General features: G+C 39.9%; 2 protein-coding genes across 13 annotated transcripts in view; one reads left to right on the top strand and one right to left on the bottom strand.

Moving 5' to 3' along the window:
* LOC100411801 (spindle assembly abnormal protein 6 homolog) overlaps positions 1–14,062 on the top strand; it is a 69,987-nt gene extending 55,925 nt beyond the window's left edge. For 5 of the 10 annotated variants that reach the window (XR_013520299.1, XR_013520300.1, XM_078332671.1 and 2 more), the window contains 3 exons: positions 7,823–7,920; positions 10,390–10,484; positions 10,585–12,444. Coding sequence is in view for 6 of the 10 variants with exons in the window: in XM_078332671.1 (XP_078188797.1) it covers positions 7,823–7,920; positions 10,390–10,484; positions 10,585–10,691 (300 nt within the window). In the remaining 4 variants the exon portion in view is untranslated. Of the gene's footprint in view, positions 1–7,822; positions 7,921–10,389; positions 10,485–10,584; positions 12,445–12,576 lie in introns of those variants that run through there. The other 5 variants (XR_013520301.1, XM_078332672.1, XM_054236928.2 and 2 more) reach the window with 2 other exon arrangements.
* Positions 12,702–27,004, bottom strand: part of SLC71A1 (solute carrier family 71 member 1) — a 57,467-nt gene continuing 43,164 nt past the window's right edge. For all 3 annotated transcript variants that reach the window (XM_078332686.1, XM_035252311.2, XM_035252312.2), the window contains 4 exons: positions 19,126–19,238; positions 17,852–17,949; positions 15,683–15,846; positions 12,702–14,059 (listed from right to left, as the gene is read on the bottom strand). In XM_078332686.1, coding sequence (XP_078188812.1) covers positions 13,853–14,059; positions 15,683–15,846; positions 17,852–17,949; positions 19,126–19,238 — 582 coding nt within the window. In that variant the 3' untranslated portion in view covers positions 12,702–13,852. The remainder of the gene's footprint in view (positions 14,060–15,682; positions 15,847–17,851; positions 17,950–19,125; positions 19,239–27,004) is intronic.

Here is a 27,004-nt window from a genome sequence, read left to right as displayed (position 1 = left end):
GAGGAGCCAATCTGTCCTTTATAGGAGCTCAAGTGCTGAGCTGTGAGCTCAGTTGTTCATTCAGAGCTGCTGGGCAGGTATGTTTAAGTCTGCTGTAGCAGAACTCCTAAGCTCTTTTTTTTTGGAGACGGAGTTTCGCTCTTGTTACCCAGGCTGGAGTGTAATGGCGCGATCTCAGCTCACTGCAGCCTCCGCCTCCTGGGTTCAGGCAATTCTCCTGCCTCAGCCTCCCGAGTAGCTGGGATTACAGGCATGTGCCACCACGCCCAGCTAATTTTTTGTATTTTTAGTAGAGATGGGGTTTCACCATGTTGACCAGGATGGTCTCGATCTGTTGCCCTCATGATCCACCTGCCTCGGCCTCCCAAAATGCTGGGATTACAGGCATGAGCCACTGCGCCCAGCCCATAAACTCTTTTTTTTTTTTTCCCCTAGGTGCTCTGTCCCGGGGAGTTAGGGCTTTATTTATGAGTTTCTGTTGTGCTGCTGCCTTTTTGCAGGGCTACCATGCCCAGCGAGGAGGCAGCCTAGTCACTGTCTGCCTGCAGAGGCTTTGCTGAGCTGCTGTGGGCTCTGCCCAGCTGCCGTGTGAACTTCCCTGCAGTCCTGTTTATACAGGTATAGTTAGAAGTGCCTGGGCAATGGCGGCCCACCTCTATAATGGTGGACTCTCTCTGTAATGGCAGGTTGCCTCGGCAATGGTGGACTGCCTCAGCAATGGTGGACTACCCCTGTAGTGGTGGACTGCCTTGGTAATGGTGGACGCTCCTCCCCAACAGAGCTGGACCATCCCAGGTTCAGCTGTACTTGCTGTGAAACTCTCAATCCAGAGCATTTCCAGTTGCTGTTTTTTTGTAGGGGTGGGACCAGCTGAGCCATATCACCTGGCTTCCTGCCTCAGAGCCCTTTTTTTTTTTTAAGTTGAACGGTTGACTCTTTCTCCCAGGTGTTCCAGTCACCTGTTGAAAAGGGGCCAGGATCTGTGTGATTTCCCATGCGGCTACCCACTGCGCCGGCTGAAACAGCCGCGCTGAGATTCATGGCGCTTTTTTGCCCAGGAATCTCCTGGCCTGGCTCCCTGTTTCAGTCCCCTTTTTTTTAATCAGTTGAATGGGTGACTCTGTCTCCCCAGAGCTCCAATCACCAGCTAAAACAGCACCCGGACCTGTGTATTTTGTCCAGAGACCCGTGGCGCTGGGGCACTGGCCGGAACAGCCAGGCCGGCCAAACAACCATGCCGGCGACCAGTAGGGTTCCTCTGCCTGGGAATCTCCTGGTCTGTGGGCAGTAAAAATTCATCTGGAAATGTGGTGTCCACTCACCCTCCACGCTTTCACTGGGAGCTGCAATCCTGAGCTGCCCCTAATCGGCTGTCCTAGAGATGGAGTTTCACCATGTTAGCCAGGCTGGTCTCTAACTTCTGGCCTCATGTGATCCCCCCACCTCAGTCTCCCAAAATGCTGGCATAGGAGTTAGCCACCATGCCTGACTGTCAGTTGAAATTTTGAAGACTTTTGTCATGTCATGCTATTTGGATCTGTCTCAAGTGTGCTGTTCTGTGACCTTGGCAGTAGTTTACTTCGTAGTTCAGTTCTCAAAGCCTTTGGTATGCTGATTAAGGTCAGATTTATACAGCTCATAAGTGAGCCTACGAGTTTATATAATACCACCTTACAGGATTTCTCCCTTAAGTTTTCTCTCCATGATTTCCTCAAAATATTCTGGGTCCTCAAGGTGCCCCTTCTTGATTTCTGGCTAGAAAACACAGGCCTAGGTTCACCTTCTCTGCTTTGCATTTGCTTCAATTGCACCTGCATCTGTTATGAAGCCGCAGTAGGACAAAGAGTGTAGAAAAGCAGTGCGGATTATTCCCCTGTTAATGAGACCACAGTGCCTTTGGTAGGAAAATATTCCCTTCCTTTAGAGTTTTAGTTCTTGCCTTGCCACTGTTGCTCTCACCATTACCTCTGGCACTTCTGCTTTTTTATAGTAGCCTGGGAGTTGGAGCAGGAAAGAACATAAGGAAAAATGAAAAGAAAGGGATTTTCCTCACTCTGATCCTTAGGAGTTTCTTTTTTCGTATATCAGCAGAAAGATGAATCTACCTTGATACTAATATTGTATTCTGGCTCTCTTATTACATGAGGTATCATTTTCTTTTTTTTTTTTTTTGAAACAGAGTTTTGCTCTTGTTGCCCAGTACAATGGTGCAATTTCAGCTCACTGCAACCTCCGCCTCCCAGGTTCAAGCCATCCTCTGGTCTTAGCCTCCTGAGTAGCTGGGATTACAGGCATGTGCCACCATGCCCAGCAAATTTTGTATTTTTAGTAGAGACGAGGTTTCTCCATGTTGGTCAGGCTAGTCTTGATCTCCTGACCTCAGGTGATCTGCCTGCCTTGGCCTCCCAAAGTGCTGGGATAAGGGTGTGAGCCACCACGCCCAGCCTCTATTTTTTTAAATTTTTCCAGCCTGTGTATTTAAATGTTATTTCTTTTAGATATTTGTAATTGACTCATTTTTACCCATTCTTTCATTCTGTCTTGAAGAATTTAAAATGTAATGCATATAAGTTTTACCATATTATGATTTGTTTTCTATCTGTCCTGTTTCTTGTGTCCCTTCTTTTTTCCTTCCTTCCTTTCTAGTTAATTTTGTGCATTTTATTTCGTTTTCATTTTATATTTACTTTTAGCTTTGTTTTATCTTCTCTGTGGTTAGTTTACAATACACAACTTCATCATCTACCTTCAAATATTATTATACTGCTTCCCATGTAAAATAAGACTGTTACAATAATATACTTCCAGTTCTTACCTTTTGTCTTTTGGTACTGTTGTCAGATTTTTACTTCTATGTTTATTATAAGCTCTTTTTTTTTTTTTGCTTTAAACAATCAAGTGCATTTCAGACATTAAACAATGAAGAAGAGTCTCCTTGGTTAACCCATACATTACCATTTACACGCTCTTTTCCTTTATGTCTATCTACATTTTCATCTGGTATTATTTTCCTTTCTCTTTAATAACTTTAAGATCTCTTCTAGTACAGGTTTTTAAGGCTTCTTACAGTGCAGATCTGTGGGCAATGAATTCTTCCTTTGTCTTATAATGTTGTTATTTTGACTTCATTATCTCTGAATATAGAACTTTAGGTTGATAAGTTTTTTTCCTGTCTGTATTTTGAAGATGTTATTCCATTGTTGCCTGGATTGAATATTTTCTGGCAAGATGTCAGTAGTCATGTTTCTATAAAGTGACTCTTTTCTCTGGATGCTTTTAAATTTTCTCTTTATCATTAATTTTCAACAACTGAATTATGCCCTGGTGTGGAGCTTGTGTACCATTGTCTAATTGGGGTTTCTGTGACGTTCTTAAATGGGTGGGTTTGTATTTGTCAGTTTAGGAAATTCTAGTCATTATTCACCAATTTCTTTTTCTGTTTTGTTCTCTGTTTCGGTGTTTCTCCTTGGTACTCCAATTATACGTGGTTGATTACATGATATTGTCCCAGGAAGATTGTTTGTTTATTTCATTATTTGTTTCATTGTATGTAGATCCTGATGCTGTATCTTAAAGTTATTAGTCTTTTCTTCTGTAGTGTATAATTTGCTGTTAATCTCTCCAGTGAGAAATTTTCATTTTATATATTGACTATTCTGTGTCTACAATTTTCATTTCACTCTTTTTCTGTATCTTCCATTTTCTCATACTTTTTATTTCCATTAAGTTCTTACACAGTTCATTTGTTTCCCTGTTCTATAATTTCTGGATCAGTTTTTGTTGGCTAATTTTTTTCTGAGTATGACATCTTATTGTTATCTTTGTAATTTTTGAGAAGTGGAACATTATGAATGTTACATTGTTGATTGTCTGGATTTTATCTTTCTTTAAAGCATGGCAGGCTTTTTAAATTTTTTTTCAGAGGCCGGGTCTTGCTTTGTTGTCCAGTCTGGAGTGCAGTGATGTGATCATAGCTCACTGTAACCTCAATCTCCAGGGCTTATGTGATCCTCCTACCTCAGCCTCCCATGTATCTGGGACTACAGGTGTGCACCACCACACCCAGCTAATTTGTAAAATTTTTTGTAGTGATGAAGTCTCATTATGTTGCCAAGGTTGGTCTTGAACTCCCAGCCTCAAGCAGTCCTCCCACTTCAGCTTCCCAAAGCACTGGGATTACAGTTGGGAACCAATGTGGCTGCTCAAGAGTGGCAGGCATTTAAGTTACTTGTGGATTCCTTTGAGGGTTTATGGTTTTTATCTTTAGCGTTAATAGGGTGCATCTAAAGTACCTTCTAATTGAGGGATAGTTCAGCCCTGTTTCAAGTGTGTGACTGTGGGAAGAAAGTTGCCCAGGTGCCATGGCAAGAGACTGAAGGCACAATCTGCCCTATTATAATAAATAACTGATTACTTAGTTATAGCAAGGACAACAAATAGACTTAGATACATAACTATATACTCAATCTTATTACATTATTACATTATTCCTATTATTAACCTTTGCTTTAGTATTACAGTGTAGGAACATTTTTAGCCTTATATAGAAATAATCGGGTGAAATATAATTAGAAACTGAAGGGACATTGTTAGAAGTGATCAGGAGGCGAGAGTAAAAGCCTTGCAGTAGCGCTGTTACTTTGCAGGCTGGCCTTGCAGTAATGCCAACGCCTGGGGAGGCACCTGTTGCTTAGCAGGCTGTGAGGGGGAGTTTCCCTTTCACTGGGGAGTGGCAGAGAAAACTCTTCTCTGCTGGCTCTTGAGGAAGGTCTAACACTAGCAAGGCCAGCCAACAGACATCCAGGGGCTTAAACAGCTCTCCATGGTGCTGTGCTCTGATGGTCACCATCCTTGTCCACTTTCATGTTCCACTTTCCCACTCGAATGCCCCCTTGTAAATTCTGAGAAGTCAGAATTATAGGAATCCTGAAAGCCTTTGATCTCTGATAAGTGCATAGAAAGATAGAGACGTATGTGCCTCCCCTCCTTGCAGTGGCTACCTGAGAGGGAGGGGCCCTCTGTACTGTACCCACATGACCCCCTGAACTGTACCCACGTGGCCCCCCGTGTTGTAAGAATGTGATTTGCTTGACCCCTACCAATCATGTCAGATGAGTCACTCTCCTGACCCTGTCCCTGCCTTGTATGCAATAAATATCAGCGTGTCCAGGCATTTGGGGCCACTGCTGGACTCCACCCTTTGGTAGCAGTGGTTCCCCAAGTCCAGTTGAATTCTTCTCTTATCTCTGTGTCCTAGTTTCTTTCTTTTCTACAATCTGTTGTCTCCGCACGCAGAAGAATACCCACGAGACCTTGCAGGGCTGGACCCTGCATGTGACGGGCTCTGCACTGAAGGCCTAGCTAATGACTGTCTGCTTTGTCTTTCTGCTTATGAACCTTGGAAATTGTTCAGCTTAAAGTGCTCCTTTATCCAGCCTTGTTGAATTTTACCTTATGCATATGCCTAGAACAGCAAAGACTCAAGGACATTGACAGGCAGATTTCTGGAGCTTGTTCTTTGTATAGCCTCCCTTCTCATCAGAATTCAGCCGTACAAGCTCCAGCTATCCAATCTTCTTAAACTCTGCCTTAATATCCTCAATTTAGCAATTATGTTCTCCCTCTGCACCTGCTGTCAAGAAGGGGCCTCAAGTTAGAAAGCTGGATCAATTGTAGGGATTACACCTTTGAGATCACAGTCCTGCACTGTCTGTGGTCTTATATCTGACAACATTCTTTTCATTTATTTTGCTTGGTTTCCTAATTGTTTATGATTGGTGGCTAGAAGCTATATTATGTATTGATATCTGGTATCTTAATTTGCCTCCCTCTTATTGGATGTTTTTTAAAAGTAAAGAATATTAGAATCAGCTTGTCTTGATTAAAAATATCCTAGTTGTATGTAATGTTTTCATGTTAAGTATAGATTAATGTAGGGAGAACTGATTATCTTTATGATGCTCAACCTTGATAGCCAAGTAAAGTAGCGTGTACCTTTATAATTTTATCATATTAAGCTAGTATCCATCTATTCCTATTTTGAGTTTTACCAAATACTGATGTGTACTTTCTTTTTTTATGTGAGTAGTTCATTAATTTTTTCTTTGATCTATTAACATGCTTATAGATTTTATGTAGATTTATACCTTTCTGATATAAAATGAAATCCAGAGTACATTTTTACTTAAAATAAGCTATATCTTATATGTTGATGCTCTTGGATTTTTTGCATAGATACTTGATTACTTTTGACTACTTCAAAATTCAGATTCCAGGCCCTCATTTAGGATCTTTAAATAGGCTTTGAAAGTTTTGAAAGGGGAAGAGTTTTCCAAATGCATGAGGTAAATGCATTATTGTGATCCTTGCTTACTTTTAACACTAACATTTATTTTGGCCGGGCACAGTGGCTCATGCCTGTAATCCCAGCACTTTGGGAGGCCGAGGTGGGTGGATCACGAGGTCAAGAGATCGAGACCATCCTGGTCAACGTAGTGAAACCCCGTCTCTACTAAAAATACAAAAAATTAGCTGGGCACGGTAGCACATGCCTGTAATCCCAGCTACTCAGGAGGCTGAGGCAGGAGAATTGCCTGAACCCAGGAGGCAGAGGTTGCAGTGAGCCGAGATCGCGCCATTGCACTCCAGCCTGGGTAACAAGAGCGAAACTCCGTCTCAAAACAAAAAAACAAAACACTAACATTTATTTTAATATATTAATATCCATATATTTGTTTGAAAATAATTGGTGAAAGAATCATTTTGTTACTCATTTTGCTTGTATGACAGGCACTTACTTTTTTGGTAAAGAGAAATAATAGGCTGTGTGGGTGGCTCATGTGAGCCTGTAATCCCAGCATTTTGGGAGGCTGATCTGGGAGGATCCCCTCCCAGGAGTTCGAGAACAGCCTGGGCAACATGGTGAAACCCCATCTCTACAGAAAAATACAAAAAATTAGCCTGGGTGACAGAATGCAACTTTGTCTCAAAAAAAAAGAAAAGAAAAAAGAGAAATAGGCCTCCTTGTATTAACTCCTTTTAATAGAATGTGCTTGTGTTATAAAATATAGATGAGACCTGTTTGTTTTTGGTTTTTTGGTTGTTTTTTTTTTTTTTTTTTTTTAGACAAGGTCTCATTCTGTCACCAGGCTGGAGTGCAATGGCATAGTCTTGGCTTACTGCACCCTCTTCCTCCTGGGCTCAAGCAGTCCTCTCATTTCAGCCTCCAGAGTAGCTGGGACCATGGGTGTAAGCCATCTCCCCTGCCTTATTTATTTGTTTGTTTATTTTGTAAAGATGGAGTCACCTTATGTTGCCCACACTGGTCTTGAACTCCTGAGGTCAAGTGACCCTCCCAAAGTGCTGGAATTATACCCATGAGCCACTACACCTGGCCAAAGCCTGTATTTTTATGATCTAGGTTTATCAGAAATCAAATTTAACCACCCATATCAATATAGAACTGTCTAATTCAGGCTAGGTATGATGGCTCGTCCCTGTAATTCCAGGATTTGAGGAGGCTGAGACGGGAGGATCACTTGAACCCAGGGGTTTGAGACCAGCCTGGAAAACATAGTGAAACCATCACTACAGGAAATGAAAAATTAGCCAGACTTCGTGGTATGTGCCTGTAGTCTCAGCTACTTGGAAGGCTGAGGTGGGAGGATCGCCTGAGCCCAGGAGATTGGGACTGCAGGGAGCCATGATTGTGCCAGTCTATTCCAGCCTAAGCAACAGAGCAAGGACCTATTTCAACCCCCAACAAACTGTCTAATTCTGTATAACTCACTCAGTTAACACAAGATGTTTTTCCTTTTCACAGGTTCAGTTTAATTTGCAATTTAAAAAACCAAATGCTTCGCTAGGAGATGTTCAGTCAGAAGCAGTTATTAGTATGCCTTGCTCAACTGATAAGGAAAAGTAAGTACTTAATGACATAAAATTTAATGTTTGCAATTTTGAAGGCCATCTTAAAAAATTTTTACCAGTGCTTGAGAGCTGTGATACCCACTTGTTTACCTGAGAGATTTCAAGTTACTGATCATTGGAATTTAAGTTGAATCACTCTTAGTTATAAAAAAGAGATTTCTCCTCTTTTTTTGTTTCCTCCTTCAACAATCTACTCATTGTTTTTTAACATGGGATATGCTTAGATAGTGAAATTTTATTTGTTGAAAGAGACTTTCCTATGTAACTGAAGACTAGGTTTTTAAATGTTCTCAGACATGTTCATAGAAATTTTTTAAAAGTCCTCATGGTCAGCTGTTTTTGTTTTCTTAATGGCTATGTCTGCCCCTGGAAGCTCTCCATTTTTCTGATTTATTGCTTTCAGTATAATCTAATCTAAAATACCAGCTAATGTGTTAGAAATATGTAGAGAATATGAGTAAAAAGGTTTGTGAGATTTTCCCGTAGATAAGCTTTAATGCCAATTTGTGACTTCCGTTCCCTATTTTTTAGTCTTAAACAGGGTTTACATAGTGAAATGTATTGATTCAATGACTTATGGTTAAATTAAACCACTCATACAGGTAAACTTTTCTCTCTGGATAGACTTCATGTTTGTAATTTATTATTACTAACATAGTTAATTTACTTAAAATTAAATGGCTTTATGGCCTGTCTGTTGATACTCATTATCATGAGCTTTCATCATCCCAGTTCTACATTACAAACTAAATTATTAACATAGCTCAAAGAGCGTTCTTATCACAGCTCTCTAGCTTTTATTCGTTGGATCATGATGTGTTAAAATAGTTAATGTTTGTGGCTGGTCATAGTGGCTCACGCCTGTAATCCCAGCACTTTGGGAGGCCAAGGCAAGTGGATCACTTGAGGCCAAGAGTTCCAGACCAGCCTGGCCAACATGGTGAAACCATGTCTCTACTAAAAATACAAAAATTAGCGGGGTGTGGTGGGCACCTGTAATCCCAGTTAGGAGGCTGAGGGATGAGAATTGCTTCATCCCAGGAGGCAAGAGGTTGCAATGAGCCGAGATCATGCCGCTGTGCTCCAACCTGGGCAATTAGAGCGAGACTGTCTCAATAAAATAAGATAAATAAAATTAAAAAGTTAATATTTGTGAGCCTCCATTTTAAAAAAAAAAATCAAAATCTGGTTGTTTACAAGGGAGAGCACCTTGAATTCCTGCTAATGGTAGCATATCATGTTTAGTATATTGAATTCATCAGGCCAGGCATAGTGGTACCTACCTGTAGTCCCAGCTACTCGGGAGGCTGAGGTAGAAGGATCACTTGAGTCTGGGAGGTTGAGATTACAGTGAGCCATGATAATGCACTGCACTCCAGCCTGGATGATAGAATGGGGCCCTGCCTAAAAAAAAAAAAAAAAAAAAAAAAAAAAAAAAAGCCAGACATGGTGGTGCATACTGTAGTTTCAGCTGCTTGGGAGGCTTGAGGGATCACTTGAGCCTGGGAGTTGGAGTCTGTGGTAAGCTAGCATCAGTCACATCACTGTGCTCCAACCTGGGCCACAAAGTGTGAATCTGTCTCAAAAAAAAAAAATGCTTATAGACAGAGGAGTTTTACTAGCAGAAAATATGACAATCATATTTGTAGTACAAAGTCAAATATAACCAACTGTCCATAAAATTAGCACTGTTCAGTGATTTTGAGTTTACTTTTTCTGGTTCTTTTGTCAGCTGGCAAAAAGTGGCACTGGGTATCAAACATTAAAGGAAAAAGTAAAATAGAAAAAGTCTATTCACCCACTTTTTTTCTGAAAGTTGAGTAAAGAGCAACCATCATTTAATTTAAAGGATTTATTTCTTCTGTTTTGCAAGAGACTTTAACTTGTTATTACAAGTAATACTAGGGAAACCATTAACACTGGAAAGATTTACAAAGGATGGCAATGGTAGAAAGGAAGCATACAGAAATGCCTTCTTTCTCCCCCCAATTTTTTCATTTGTATTAATTTGACCATAATTTATTATTGTGTGATATGTATTAATATTTGGTCATGACTACTTTGAAGCACTAGAAAATTGTGAAGAGCTTTTGGTCAAAGGAAAAAGAAATCTTATTTTAAGATAGAAATTAATAGTGTTACTCTCGAGGCATGTATTTTTCTGTCATGTATCACTTTTGTGCTAGTGTTTACATTTTGTGGCACTTGTAGAATTTTCAGTCTTTCCACTATCCTTATCCCAGGTCTTAAAAGTTTTAGTTTATTATAATCTGCTCTTTACTGAGGTTACTTTGGTTTATGTTTAAATTTAAGAAGCCAATGAAGAATGTGATCTGATCAAAGCTGTTTTAAATAAAACTTAGTTACATTATCTTATATACATGTATTCATATGAGATAAACCTTCAAAATTAACTGATGAAGCCTTTGTTAAGTAAGTTATTACTGTTTTCTTTTTAAGTAGTGAAAATTTAGGGTTGGAATCCAAATACCTGAAGATAAGGGAAGATAGCATTCCTTTACGAGGACTCAGTCAGAACCTATTTAATAATTCAGGTGAGCAGGCATTCCTGGATTTTGTACTCTATAGTTTAATTAAATGTGATGTATGAAGACTTAATGAATACCAGTAACCTTTTTTTGTCCTCATTTGCAGACCATCAGAAAGATGGCACGTTAGGAGCATTACAGACATCTTCCAAACCCACAGTGCTCTCCTCCGCATCTTCAGCATATTTCCCTGGGCAGTTACCCAACAGTTAATTCTAGTGTCATGTTTTACTTTTTATTGATATTATAGAAACTCAGGTGCTTAAAAAAATATGTCAACACAAATCAAATCCTAAATGAGCAAGCTTCAGATTTTACTTGAGCTGTTAGACTAGATCCTTTATTAAGTTACAGGAACAAATTTCTACTTGGGAATTGGTAAAGATTGTGAGTAAATGACATTTTTTGGTTTGTGAACATGGTGTTTTATAGAAAAATAGTATGAATTTTATTAAGCTAATCTTTAGAAATTCAGTCCTAAGGAAAGAGTTGATCCTTATAAGGGAGATTCTAATCACATTGAAAATCCGGGTAAACGAAAACTTGCTCATAATCTTATACTATGCAACCAAAGAATGCTAATTCATTTCATCACTTTCATTGGTAAAATAAAACCTTTAAATTTGACATCTGAAATTATGAGGGAAAATGATTACCTCCTGTAGTATATTACTGATGACATTTACATTAAAGGGAAAAGTCCTAAATTTACCTTAAATAACTGAAATGAATTAAGCCTTCATAGCATTTTTTCCTTGAAACATTTAAATTTTCTATTAAGTTTGATACACTTAAACAAAAAAATAATTTGAACAGTGTATGTGAGCAGATTAAGTATAGGGTGCTTAAGTCATTTGAGCTGACACGTTTTTAAAACTTCAGTGCTTCCTTAATGTTTATATTCATCTTAATTTTTTTTCCATTTGGAGGCTTATTACTTATGCAGCTAAATCTGTTATCAGTGGAATTTTAAGACTTGGTACCATACAAAATCTATATCATGAATATTCACTTATTTATTTTTATAGTATCAGAATTTGGGTTGATTTCAATGTTAATAAACTAGGCAGAACAAATAACTGTTAGAGGGTACAATTTTCTTCTCTTCCCTGTATCTAAAAGTTTTAAGAATTGTTCCTTAGGAAAAAATAAGTGATTTTTAAAAATTCACCTAGAATCATAGGGCCTCATTTTGTTTTCTTATTGACAAACAATACCTGGTAGCATTCTCTAAAGAGTCTTCTAGATCAGTCTTTGTAAAGTAGTAATGCTCATGTCATAATTTTAAAATTACTTTCAAATACTTCCTTACACAGATGAAGAAACACTTCAAGATATTAATGACGTAATAATAATGTTACTGAGTTCCATGGTAAGACAAAGAATCTTTACTTTTTTTTTTTTCTATTAAGCCAGTATCTTGAAACTACTGGCAGTTCAAAATGTCTTAAACTAGGGATCTAATCTGAAAATTCTGTAACATCAGGCAGTGATACTCCCCCCGTGTTCTCTCCATTTAGATATACTACTGTATTAGTGAGAATACTTGGTACAATAACTTGAAAGCACTTGCTATTGAAGGAATGAAGCCTCTTGGTAGAAGGGGCTTTGTTGTAAATACTATGTAATATATATAGAATATTGTGACAGGTTTTGGATGGGATGCATGATATACAGGTAGCTCTCTCTTTTTTAATCTATCTCTTTCCATACAGACACACACACACACACACACACGGAAAGTTGAATTTTTACACAGATAGGATAGAGATCATTCTGATATTAGCTTGCAAATTTTTTTGTATTAAATGTATATAGACTTCCAATGTGCTAAATCTTTGCTCTACCTCTTAAATTTTAGTTAAAATTGTTTTGCAGTGTAAAATTGTACATGTGTTAATAATCAGTGTTGCATTTAATGTTATTTCTGTAAACAGTGAGCTTTGTTAATAAACCATTAAAATTACTTTTTGAGTATGACATGTAAAAGGAAATTAAGAAAAAAACAAGAACGATTTATAGCATCTACACTAGAAAATCAAGTACTTCCAGCTAATCTGCATACTGCATTTTTGTTTCTTTCCTCTTGTTTTCCTAGTTTTTTTAGGGAAAAGAAATGGATGCAAAGCAAGAATAATGATTTGTTACTGTTAAAAATGATTATGGTAACAAAGCCAAAACAGGCCCTATATCAACTCACAGACCAAGACTTTAAAAAGAAAATCATTAAAATATTTAACTTTATTAACAGAATATTTACATTTCTTTTAAGACCTTATTTAACCATAGTGAGGGTTCCAAGTTTAAAAAGCATTAAGCAATAACCACACACAAGATGAAAAGTGTAAACTATACAGTACTTTATGTACAATTTTTACAAAGTAACACTTTTTTAAATAATATAACTGGACACAAAAATATACACTTTAGAGAAATTCACATCAGTAATTGTATAAAGCTCTCCTCTAGGGTCCTGAAAATTTAGGACAAACATTAGCTCTGTAAATAAAGTGTTACTGTGACAGTCCTGAAAGGCCACTATATATATTTATCTACATATAGATATCACATTTACTTTTTCAAGGCTACCAGCTTTACTATATAATTTTCAGATTATGTATTCAAGTGTTGAGGTGCTTATGATTATGCAAACATTAAAAGAATAGTGGTATAAGAAGTAGCTGGGGAACAAATTTGAGCCAGCATTTAAGATTTACAGGCTCTAAAAACCCCAATTTAAATTCTAAATGGCTGATACTTTCTCACTTCCAAAACAGTAGTGAATAATGTTTAAAAGTACTGCAAACAAGCTTGAAACATGATTCAGATTTAGTACAGTTATCTCGAGTTTTTTTTTTTTAATGCAAACAATTCATTTACTATTTCTTTGTTTTACTGCATCTGCATTAAGGCTTTGAATTATTTGACCCAAGATTTTACAATATTAAAATCTGACTCAAAATTTTACCATGTTAAAACAAATAGGTCCACAACCATACTACCTACTCTGTCTCACTGAGTCAGCATAGAGTTAAAGCTCAACACCTTAAGGAAATGGTAGCAGAGACATTTGCTAATATCTAAGAAGTTACATATATAGCTTTTAATTAAAGGATGTATAATAAAACAAACAGCTTAGTGGCAAGAAATTGGTGCTAATAAACCAAAGGTTTCTTTTCAAAAGAAATTGTAACATCTTTGGAAAACTGTCCGGTTAAGTTCCCACTTCCTTTAGTTCCCATGGAGTTCATGCAGATACATTTCTTAAGACAATCTTAAAGTACACTGGTGGATGGAAATGGAATGTACATCCAGAACTAGAGGTGAAAACTAAGACCTGGGTGCTGATAGAAAAATCTTCCTGATTTCGGTCGTCACACATTTGTGTCCTGGAGTAAAGGTTCTTTGGCCTCTCCTGGTGCTTGTGTACTATGAGGATGGCTGTGACTGCCACAGTGCTTTCTCCAGCTGCTGGACCTCAAGCTTAAATTGGTATGTTCCGGAATAAACAAGGCAACAAGCAGAGCCAGCAGTACTGAACAGGCTCCAAATAGGAAGGGAGGGCCAGGGATGATGGAATTCTGAGGAAGAATAAAGTAATTAGGAATTTTACACAAGTACATTTACTCATAAAAAGAAACTGCATACCTTTTAGTATTAATTTTTGAATTACAAGTTAATTGCTCTTTTTTTTTTTTTTTGAGACGGAGTTTCGCTCTTGTTACCCAGGCTGGAGTGCAATGGCGCAATCTCGGCTCACCGCAACCTCCGCCTCCTGGGTTAAGGCAATTCTCTTGAGTAGCTGGGATTACAGGCACGCGCCACCATGCCCCGCTAATTTTTGGTATTATTAGTAGAGATGAGGTTTCACCATGTTGACCAGGATGGTCTCGATCTGTTGACCTTGTGATCCACCCGCCTTGGCCTCCCAAAGTGCTGGGATTACAGGCTTGAGCCACCGTGCCCGGCCTAATTGCTCTTTTTATTAAAGCCATAATTATAAAAGGCATTCCCCTTTTAGGAGAAATACTATAATATTCTCAATAAAATTCTGGGGATAACCACTGGCTAAATAGCCTTTGTGAAAATATTCTATCATTACTTTCAATACAAAATGTGAACACAGATGTTCTATGAGCCTTCACTTATTTTGTTAGTCCAAGGGGAAAATGTTTATAGAAAGACCTCAAAAATAAAATCAGGCCGGCTACAGTGGCTCAAGACCATAATCCCAGCACTTTGGGAGGCTGAGGCAGGCAGATCACTTGAGGCCAGGAGTTTTGAGACCAGCCTGGCCAACATAGTGAAACCTCATCTCTACTAAAAATACAAAAAAAAAATTAGCCGGGTATGGTGGCATATGCCTGTAATCCCAGCTACCTGGGAGGCTGATGAACAAGAATCACTTGAACTCGGGAGGCAGAGGTTGCAGTGAGCCAAGATTGTGCTGCTGCACTTCAGCCTATGTGACAGTGAGAGGCTGTCTCAAAAAGAAAACAAAAAAAAGCAGGCAGCATACAGTATTTACTACAGTAGCAGAATAAATTACCATTTCTTTGTTTTAAGAAGGTAATTATATTTTCAAGTGACTGAAAATGAGAAAAACACAAGTTACCAAGAAAAACAGATCTTTGTTTTAGCCTAAGATTACATCATTATTAGTAAAAGCTTGTACTGCTGGTTTTGTGTGTAGCCCACATTCTTTTACTTAAAAGTAGTCTTAGTGGGTTGTAAGATTAGGCAGAACTCTGCTAAATAAACCAGGAAACTGATGAGCTGCTAATATTGGCTAAAATTATCAGCAATGTTTGGCATTAATTTTCAGTTGAGAGGAGGGAAGTATAGCAAGCAAGTGAACAAAGGTATTTACCAGCACATAACTGACTTTTCATACAAAAGGCAGACTTAACATACGTAACTGTGATATTACAAAAGTTTCAAAAGAAAGACTGGTAGTATAGAGAAATGGTTTGTTACATATGCCATTGACAAACTAGGTATTTAAAATTTTTCATTCTCAAGTGGAAAAAAAATAACCAATTTCACAAGGCGGTAGATAGAAGAACACAATTCCTTAAACTATGTTTTTTAAACATTTTATTCAATCTTAAACAGAATTTCACATAAAAGCTTTTGTGACTAAGAACCGGTATCTTAATCTAGCCAAATGAACTATATAATTTTATCATGTGGATGAGAATTACCTGTTCAAAGTGGTGCTGAGGGCTTGTGTTTGTTCCCAAGTCTGTTCCTGTTATTGGCAGTTCTTTAAGTTCCACATGGAATATGTAGAAAATGAATCCATAGAGGGCCGGTCCCAGACCATTGCATAACCCTCGAATTCCTGTTATCATTCCTTGAACCACACCTATATTGTTTAAACAAATTACCACTTAGTAAAGTACCTATTTTTTCCCTACCCTAGAACCAGTACAAATACGAAATCACAATCTAAAATCAAGGTTCTTATCAGATACTAGCAATTTATAGCAATGCCATTGAAAACTATTAAATACTTAGAAGCTATCAGCTCTATAAAGTGTAATAAGCTGTCCTATGCAAACATGAGCTCAGATGTACCCATATATGGTCTAACAGAAACAAGTGGGCAAAAGCACTTATTTCCCTAGATTATAGCCTTCAAAACATGGCTTGTTAAAAATCAGTCACGATTTTACAAGTACCAATGTTAAAAAAACTCTGTCCTCAAGCAACTACTTAATACCCCTTTTAGTCAAAAATAAAGGGGGTGTCACCCAGGCTGGAGTGCAGTGGTGCAAACTGGGCTCACTGCAGCCTCAACTTCCTGGGCTCCAATGATCCTCTTACCTCAGCCTCCCCCATAGTTGGGACTACAGGCTAATGCACCACACACAACCATTCCTGGCTAATTTTTTTTTTTTGTAGAGATGAAGTCTCAGTTTGTTGCCCAGGCTGGTCTTGAACTCCTGGGCTTAAGGGATCCTCCAGCCTTAGCCTACCAAAGTTGGGATTACAGGCATGAGCCACTGTGCTCGGCCAAAATTACCCTTTTTTTTTAAGACGGAATTTCGCTCTTGTTGCCCAGGCTGGAGTGCAGTGGCATTATCTTGGCTCACAGCAACCTCCACCTCCTGGGTTTAAGCAATTCTCCTTCCTCAGCCTCTCCAGTAGCTGGGATTACAGGCATGTGCCACCACACCTGGCTAAATTTTTTTGTATTTTTTTTTAGTAGAGATGGGGTTTCATCATGTTGGCCAGGCTGATTTTGAATTCCTGACTTTAGGTGATCCACCCACCTTGGCCTCCCAAAGTGCTGGGATTATAGGCGTGAGCCAATCACACTGTTTTTATAGCATTTAATTTTTGTTTCTCTCTCTTGCATCTTTCTCTAATTTAAAATGCAACTTGCTTTGGCCATAGGCCTTTCCTTCCTCATTTATCAACCAAGTGATCACTGCCACTGTTTTGCAGTGCCCCTTTTCTCCTTATGACTAGACAAAACACATCCTTTTCAAAGAATTATTCCTCATCTGTTAGCATTCCAAGAATTAAATGTCTTCCCCCCCACACACACACACACAAAGCATATGACATTAAAGATGTTTGCTGTGTTACAGATCTTTAGATGACTGGAACTATAGGTTTTTTTTTTTGTTTTTGTTTTTTTTTTAAGAGATGGGTGTCTTGCTGTGTTGCCTAGGCTGGCTTCAAACACTTGACCTCAAGTGATCTTCCTGCCTCAGCTTCCCAGGTAGCTGGGACAACATTCTTAAAAGGTCTATGAATATATCCCACAGGGTATCTAATACAACACAGCAAAAACTTAGTGTTTAGTTAATATACTGTGGCCCACCTTCATCAGTATATGTATTTTTTGAGAAACGGTCTCACTCTGTCGCCCAGGTTGGAATTCAGTGGTCTGATCTTGGCTCACTGCAACCTCTGCCTCTGAGGTTCAAGTGATCCTCCCACCTCAGCCTCCCAAGTAACTGAGACTACAGGCATGTGCCCTGCCCAGCTAATTTTTGCAGTTTAGCGATGGGGTTTCCCCATGTTGCCCAGGCTGGTCTCCAACTCCTAAACTCAAGCAATCTGCCTGCCTCACCCTTCCAAAGTGTTGGGATTACAGCTGTGAGCCACTGTGCCCAGCCTCATTAGTAAATTTTCTAAGAACAGAACAGATAGAGCCCCAAATTCTAAGGGAGAGAAAAGGGAATATGTATCTACCTAAGGATAAATACCCTAGAATCTGCTTTTTCTGTTTACATTGAAAGAAATTTTAAAATCCTCTACCCTGAAGATACACTTCTGTTTCAGTACGTAGGAGACAGATCACAGGATTAGAACATTCCATACTTTTAAATAATTATCACAGGTTCCTATCAACTCACCCTGTTGATCAGCATCAGCAGTTCGTGAAACAAGTGCACTGACAGCTGGAAAGGTGATGCTAGACATGGCTGCTACTGCCCCAGCAGCCCACATCATCCTGTAATCAAAGCAGCAAAACAAAAACAGTAAATTCTTCTCCACTGTACCTGAAAGCCACACTACACACTTAAGTAATGATGTATGTGAAATGGCTGTGGTAGAAGAAAAGAACTAAACTTACTTACTAGGTGACTATGGACAAGTCACTTAACAATCTAACCCTATACAAAGACAACTTAATTCACAAGAGTGCTGTGAGAGTGTAATGTAAAATAGACCTATCATGTTCCAAGCTGTTAAAAAATGTGCTGGGTATTATTTCTATAGGCAGTTGAGAGGTTATACTGAGGATAATGTATAATACAGATGAAGAAACATCATCAAATATTTCCAAACACATGAAGCCAAAGTCTTCAGCAAAGTTCTTACGGATTTGTGATTCAGTATGAATATATCACTGACTTGATCTAATCCTTATAGTAAAGAACAAGTAACTTGGATGCCGCTGGCTCGATGTTTACAAGAAATGGTTTAGGTAATTTCAATTTTGAGCACCTCTTTGCAAAAGCTAGTCTGGAGAACAAATCATCACACTCTTGATGCTTACTCATATCCAAGTCCAAACAGATGAGGCAGTCAGTTGTTTAAAATATTAGTGCAAATCATGGGAGTTCAGTCCTGTAATACCTGAGTACAATAATACGATCTATGTACTAGTATTACAGCCTGACAGCACGCATCTCTACTCAACTCCCCTGCAGGAAACCAGACTGCTAAGAAAAGCGGAGACAGAGCATGAAGCCGGCACCAAAATAACTGGATTTTTTTCACTTCTGGTTTGCTATCAGTAATGATCCCTGGTTATACAATCTTTTTTTTCCTAACCAGAAAAATTAAAAATATAAATAACGTTCAGGGCCTTGTTGCTATGGGATTAAATACTTTTTCCTAGTAACGGACTCATTTAGATTAAATGCTCCTTAAAGATTCAAAAGCTGTATAATCTCATTCAGAAATTCAGCCTGTCACTTAGCTATAAAAGGTCACCTTTTAAACCCTCAAGCCATTCTAGAATATATAAATATACAAGTGGCAGACTTACAATAGACACATTTTGAAAGATAAAGAGCACAGTATGAGACAGATTATAGTCTATCCCTCAGTTGAGAAGCAAATAAAAACAGAAGGGCTAACACCAAAATTAAGAAGTTAACATTAAAAGATTTATACTTACCAAGGTTCTGAACCAAAGCCATACCATGCCAATTGTAATATTTGAAATCCTAGACCCAGTAAAATGGTGTTCTTATTTCCAATTGACCTCATAAGTAAACTCAAAACTATGGTCTGAAAAAAAAAAAAATATTTATCCGAATAAAGTTTTTACAAGTGACTTCTTTCAATCTATACTATAAAAGGACTTGGTTCTTTTCTACAATTTGGCTGATTTTCAGCAACAATTGCCCTGAATATGTCTGAGATCACTGGTCCAGGTCACATAAACAGATGAAAACTCCCTCTCCTGACATAGATCCAGACTGAGACAAGAATTCAAAAACTGAAAGATAAAATTTCCTACTCAGTACATTTCTACTGAGGACCACTTAAATCAGTAGTTGAAAATGGTAGGATTAAAAGTTCTAATTAATGATTTGGAGATCCCCATTATATAACAGCCTTAAAAAAGCTTATTTAGGACCAAGTTAGTCAAAAATGTTTATGTCCACAAGTAAATAAAAACTGACATCAAACAATGATTACTCATGTTATTTACCTAAGTTAATCTATTGATGAAACCATGATTTTTTTATAAACAATAAATAAGTTTGATTTGGGAGAAATACAATATTAACAGCAGACTCTGGAAAAATAGCCTGGATCATAATCTTGGCTTGGATCATAATCTGAGCAAGTCACTTACTTCACTCTGAGCCTCACCTGTGTCCAAATGGGGACACCACCACCTATTTCAAACCTTTGTCATGTGAATTAAATGAGATACATTTACATAAAGTTCTTAGAATTGTGCCTGGCAATAGTCAGCGGTTAATAAACAATATTACTAGTAGGTAGGTTTTCTTGTGCCTCCTTTTTCTTTCAGAATTAACAAATTCACAGTGATTTGGGAACATTAGAAATTTTTTTTTGCTATTCTAACTAAAAATTTTTAATATACTACATAAGACAGTAAGTCCACAGACAAAGAAGTAAAAGTAATTCAGGAAGTCACTGTTTTATGATGGGCTGGCACTTTAAAACTCATAAAATGTAAGCTTAGAATTATTTAAATTGAGATACCCATTGAATTTCATCACAAAGATGCCAGTGAAAAGCAAATGATTCTTTCAAGGATTTTTGAGCAATTAGAACTCATAGCTTTCTTCTCTAAGACTTTCACTTAAGTCACGTGAGTATAAGACTGAGTTCCACAAGGCATGGCTCCCTTGTAGAATTACGTTCTTCGGCAACCAAACCAGAAAAGGGAACTTGCCCAGAGCCAGCAGTCAGCTGAGAAAAACTTCAACTGAAAGAAACCCTTAGGCCAGGCACAGTGGCTCATGTCTGCAATCCCAGCACTTTGGGGGACTGACGCAGGAGGACTGCTTGAGCCCGAGTTGGAGACCAGCCTAAATAACATACAGAGACCCCACCTCTACAAAAAAATTGAAAAATTAGCCAGGCTGGTGGCACAAACCTATCGTCCCAGCTACTCAGAAGGCTGAGTCCAGAGGATCACTTGAGCCCAGGAGGTCAAGGCTGCAGTGAGCCATGATCACACCACTACACTCCAGCCTGGGTGACAGAGAACATCTCAAAAAAAAAAAAGAAACATTTGTTCACCTTTCACTCTAAAGAATTTTCCAGTCGGATAAGTATTCTAAATATTTTCCATTTTTATTGCCCCCAATCAAATGTAACCTGTATGATCATGTTACTTTCTTCTAACGTAAGCATGTAAGTAAATAACATGCTTAACATGGCTTGTGTGTGGTGGCCAATATTACAAAAATAATCAGAAGATCAGATATGATTAAAATTCTGATTAGGGTTAGAAATGATTACAAATGATTTTATTTGTGGAATATATCAGAGCCTGACTTCAATTAATTATGAAAAAGAATAAGTATACCCAAAGTTCTGTGGCCTCGAACTGTCTGAGAACAGGGAACTATAAGGCAAAGTTTTATAACTTCTGGGAAACTAACATCCCCAAAGGTAGCACTTTCATCTAAAAAGCTGGGATTAGAGGTGTGAGCCACTGCACCCAGCCTGCCAGTAATTCTTTATGTGGCACTAGGAACTTACAGAGCAGAAAACGTTTGATCTCATCATTCATTGAGATGATGATGAACATGACAAGGAAGAAATGCTGTTAAAAAATAGATTTCACTTATGATGAAATCCCTGGTACTTCAGCCACAAGGGGCAGTGAGGAAGGCTGAGCATCAACTCCTAGTTCAGTGGAAACAGGAGTCATGGGCCAGCCATGTATACCCTGGAACAAGCTTTCTTTCTGAAATGCTGGTCTAAGAAAGCTGACACTCCTCAGGCACAGATCATGAATATTACCAGAAGGTGCTTATAAAATGCAGTCATCTCACAGCCCTTCAACCAACCCATCTAGCCAGTAAGTAGGTTTTTTTTAATTGACACAGAGTCTCACTCTGTCACCCAGGCTGGAGTACAGTGGCACAATCTCGGCTCACTGCAACCTTCACCTCCCAGGTTCAACCAATTCTCCTGCCTCAGCCTCCTGAGTAGCTGGGATTACAGGTGCGTGCTACCACGCCTGGTTAATTTTTGTATTTTTAGTAGAGACGGGGTTTCACCATGTTGGTCAGGCTGGTCTCAAATTCCTGACCTCGTCATTTGCCCACCCTGGCTTCCCAAAGTTCTGGGATTACAGGTGTGAGCCACTGTACCCAGCCTGCCAGTAATTACTTAGTTACAGAAATCTTTCTCTTTGTGTACTTATTTACAGAAATCAGTGTCTTTGTTCTCAAAGAATAAATCCCAGTTCAATAAAAAAGGCTGAGAATGCATTACTAGCCCCATTTCCATTTTATATATGAGATTAACTGGAGAATATATTTTCTTTTCTTTTTTGAGATGGAGTTTTACTCTTGTTCCCCAGGCTGGAGTGCAGTGGCACAATGTTGGCTCACTGCAACCTCCACCTCCCAGGTTCAAGAGATTCTCCTGCCGCAGCCTCCTGAGTAGTTGGTATTACAGGCACACACTACCACGCCCAGCTGATTTTTTTTTTTTTGGATTTTTAGTAGACACATGGTTTCACCATGTTGGCCAGGCTGTCCTCAAACTCCTGACCTCAGGTGATCTACCAGCCTCAGCCTCCCAAAGTGCTGGGATTACAGGCATGAGCCACTGTGCCCAGCCATATAAAGTGTTCTTGAACAGAAAAAAAATTTGGTGTCCCTTAATTTAACTCTCATTTTGAAGATAAGAGCACTGAGTCCCAAAGGTTAAATGACTTAAGCAAGATGACATAGCTGATTAGCACCTAAGCTAACAGTAACAGCAGCTTTGGTTAGTCTGATATTTGCCAAATTCCCAGTAAGACCAACTCTTATTCTTGGCCTGAAGACACACGGGTAAGTCAAATACCCATCAACACATGGACTACCTTCTAGTGGAGGAAACACCGATATAAGCCTGCTTATTTAACAAGATATTCCAGGTTAACAGGTTACTCCAGACTGCCATGACCAAAATGAAATAGGGTTGAGTGATGGAGATGCTGCTTGAACCAGGATCCAGGGAAGGCCCTTCTCAAGTGAGAGCTGAATAAGGGGAAAGAGGTTATGTGAAGACCTGGGGAAAGAAACACTCCATGCAAGGCTGACAGCAAGTGCAAAGGCCCTAGACTGGTATGGAACATACTCAACTATGTGGAGAGTGGAGGAAAACAGTCTGGATTTTATTCTGGTTGCAAAGGCAAGTGATTTTTAAATAGGTAAGATGCAATTCAATTTCCATTTTACAAAAATTAGTCTGCCAAGTGCAGAATGAGCTACAGTGAGGCAAGTTGGAAGCAGAGAGACCAGATGGATACGGCCCCAGCTCAGATTGGGTTCCTACTAATGGAGAACATCAGAAATGCTCCAATTCAAGCTGTATTTTGGAGACAGGGGTGCTAGGAAGTATCATCTGATGGGCTGAATGTAGGCTAAGGAGAAAGGATTCATGAATGTCAGCAAGGTTTCTGGCCCCCAAAACCAAGCGGTGGTGTCACTAAATGAGATGAGGAGCATGGGGGTGGCGGGCAGGGGATGGAACCCAGATTTTAGTTTTGGCCATGTTAAGGCTGAAATCCCCAGCCAATGTATCATACAGGAGCTCAGGGACTGAACTGGAGGTGTAAGTCTGGAAGTCACCCCCATAGAGACGGCTAGATAGGAAAGCAATGAGAAAAAAAGAAATGTGTAGAACTATATCGATGTTCTCATGTAAACACCTACTTAGTGCAAGTGTTAGGAACTCATATACCTACTGGTGCCCAGGAAGTAATGGGGCTGATGGCAAAGAAAGAAAAGGTTCCAAAGGGGACAGCAACTACTTGGCTCTCGCTGGAAGGTTGGCCCACATCTGGTTACCAGATCTAATCACTTTGGGAGAGAAGCTACATAACCATACTTTCACATGACACTTTCCAATTGTTAAGTGCTAATTAAATTAATTTTTAAAGGTGGGTTTTTTTTAAACATTATAGAAAAAACCAATGACCTTTAGTACCTCTTGGGGCATAGGCAGTTCAGGGTGCTAGGGTGACAAAAATGAGTATGATACAATCCTGACCTCAGGATCTACTCAGAGGTCTGCTGGAGCTCACAAACTAAGGCAATAAACACATAAAATCTATACTACAGTATATTCTATACAATAATAGAAATATGCCCACATTAGCATGGGGACCCAGAAAAGGGATACTCAGAGTAGGGGAGAGGGAGGCAGAAAGATAGCAGGAATAAATGCACATGGGTAAGAAACAAAGCAAACAGTGGCATAAAAGGAGAGCTATTAGCAGCTCCGTGCTGCTGGAGAGAAGGGAGAAATACATTGGTCTTTCAGTGATTTAGGAGGTCAACAAGGGACAAGTCATTCTCAGTTTAGTTCTGCATAAACAAGAATACAAGATCATTCTTTTACGTTTGAGGCTATACATGTACTAACGTAGTTCATATGTAATGATATACAATGTTAATTCTTACTTCTACATAAGCACCAAAACCTAAATGGTCACTTGAGGACCTTGCTGCTCATGGACTGTGTCTATGCTGCGTCAGCAATGGCGTTGTGGAGGGTTGCTTGCTGCTCATGGACTGTGTATGCTGTGTCAGCAATGGTGTTGTGGAGGGTTGCTTGCTGCTCATGGACTGTGACTGCTGTGTCAGCAATGGTGTTGTGGAGGGTTGCTTGCTGCTCATGGATTGTGTCTATGCTGTGTCAGCAATGGCGTTGTGGAGGGTTGCTTGCTGCTCATGGACTGTGACTGCTGTGTCAGCAATGGTGTTGTGGAGGGTTGCTTGCTGCTCATGGATTGTGTCTATGCTGTGTCAGCAATGGCGTTGTGGAGGGTTGCTTGCTGCTCATGGACTGTGTCTATGCTGTGTCAGCAATGGTGTTGTGGAGGGTTGCTTGCTGCTCATGGATTGTGTCTATGCTGTGTCAGCAATGGCGTTGTGGAGGGTTGCTTGCTGCTCATGGACTGTGACTGCTGTGTCAGCAATGGTGTTGTGGAGGGTTGCTTGCTGCTCATGGATTGTGTCTATGCTGTGTCAGCAATGGCGTTGTGGAGGGTTGCTTGCTGCTCATGGACTGTGTCTATGCTGTGTCAGCAATGGTGTTGTGGAGGGTTGCTTGCTGCTCATGGACTGTGTATGCTGTGTCAGCAATGGTGTTGTGGAGGGTTGCTTGCTGCTCATGGACTGTGTCTATGCTGTGTCAGCAATGGCGTTGTGGAGGGTTGCTTGCTGCTCATGGACTGTGACTGCTGTGTCAGCAATGGTGTTGTGGAGGGTTGCTTGCTGCTCATGGACTGTGTCTATGCTGTGTCAGCAATGGTGTTGTGGAGGGTTGCTTGCTGCTCATGGACTGTGTCTATGCTGTGTCAGCAATGGTGTTGTGGATGGTTGCTTGCTGCTCATGGACTGTGACTGCTGTGTCAGCAATGGCGTTGTGGAGGGTTGCTTGCTGCTCATGGACTGTGTATGCTGTGTCAGCAATGGTGTTGTGGAGGGTTGCTTGCTGCTCATGGACTGTGTCTATGCTGTGTCAGCAATGGCGTTGTGGAGGGTTGCTTGCTGCTCATGGACTGTGTATGCTGTGTCAGCAATGGTGTTGTGGAGGGTTGCTTGCTGCTCATGGACTGTGTCTATGCTGTGTCAGCAATGGCGTTGTGGAGGGTTGCTTGCTGCTCATGGACTGTGTATGCTGTGTCAGCAATGGTGTTGTGGAGGGTTGCTTGCTGCTCATGGACTGTGTCTATGCTGTGTCAGCAATGGTGTTGTGGAGGGTTGCTTGCTGCTCATGGACTGTGTATGCTGTGTCAGCAATGGTGTTGTGGAGGGTTGCTTGCTGCTCATGGACTGTGTCTATGCTGTGTCAGCAATGGTGTTGTGGAGGGTTGCTTGCTGCTCATGGACTGTGTATGCTGTGTCAGCAATGGTGTTGTGGAGGGTTGCTTGCTGCTCATGGACTGTGTCTATGCTGTGTCAGCAATGGTGTTGTGGAGGGTTGCTTGCTGCTCATGGACTGTGTATGCTGTGTCAGCAATGGTGTTGTGGAGGGTTGCTTGCTGCTCATGGACTGTGTCTATGCTGTGTCAGCAATGGTGTTGTGGAGGGTTGCTTGCACCTTTGCGGTCTTACTGCCTTCAGGGCTCTGCTGCTGCACTGATCTTATCTATACAAATCCAACTACACCCCTCTCCTTTATTTACCTATCTGTCCTACCAGATTCTGCACTCAGAGGCTTTCATTGTAACCTTGTTCCAGATGCCATCTGTTGAACACAGGAAAAATACCCTCAAAAGCAACTTCCACTCATCACTCAGTCTGCAGTGTCACTGACTACATTTATTAGATACATATATTTCCCATGGCCATTACGTAAGAAACAGAACTTAAGATCTCATAGCTATCAATCTCTTACACATCACTGCAGTATTAGTCTGCTCTCCTCATTTAAATCCCAAACAAAATGTTAGCAAATCTAATCTTAGCAACGTCTGAAGAAAGAGACTCATGACCAGTTTGATCGTATCTACTGCAAAGTCAGGTTAACCTTTGATAATTCATCAAGTTGTACACTTACTGTGTATTTCCCTTTGTGTTATACTTCAAAAACTTATTTTTTGAGACAAGGTCTCATGCTGGTGCCCAAATTGGGAGTACTGTGGCTCACTGCACCCTTGACTTCCCAGGCTCAAGCAATCCTCCCATCTCAGTTTCCTGAGTGGCTGGGACTACAGGCACATACCACCACACTGGGCTATTTTATTTTATTTTGGTAAAGATGGGGTTTTACTAAGTTACTTGGACTGGTCTTGGACTCCAGGGCTCAAGCGGTCTCCCCATCTTGGCCACCCAATGTGCTAGGATTACAGACATAAACCACCTCACCTGGCCTCAAAATGTGTTTTTTTAATCTTTAATGTTTTTGTAGACAGAGTTCACTTTTGTGGCCCAGGCTGGAGTGCAGTGGTGCAATCTCGGCTCACTGAAACCTCTGCTTCCTGGGTTCGAACAATTCTCCTGCCTCCGCCTCCCAAGTAGCTGGGATTACAGATATATGCCACCATGCCTGGCTAGTTTTTTGTATTTAGTAGAGACAGGATTTCACCACGTTGGTCAGGCTGGTCGGTCTCCAACTCCTGATCTCAGGAGATCCACCTGCCTTGGCTTCCCAAAGTGCTGGGAATTAGAGGCGTGAGCCACAGCGCCCAGCCAAAAACCTTTATTAAAGCCATTTTCATATAAACACTACAGTACATTTTCCTCCAAATTTGAAGAGTACTTTTCTCATGGCTAGGAATGAATATTTAAATGCACTGTTTTTCCAGACTGAAGTTTTTCAGGACAAACCTCAAGTCA

The sequence above is a fragment of the Callithrix jacchus genome, chromosome 7 (assembly GCF_049354715.1).
Source record: "Callithrix jacchus isolate 240 chromosome 7, calJac240_pri, whole genome shotgun sequence".
Taxonomy (NCBI): domain Eukaryota; kingdom Metazoa; phylum Chordata; class Mammalia; order Primates; family Cebidae; genus Callithrix; species Callithrix jacchus.
Note: the sequence above shows the minus strand (reverse complement) of the source record. Positions and strands in the feature narration are given on the sequence as shown.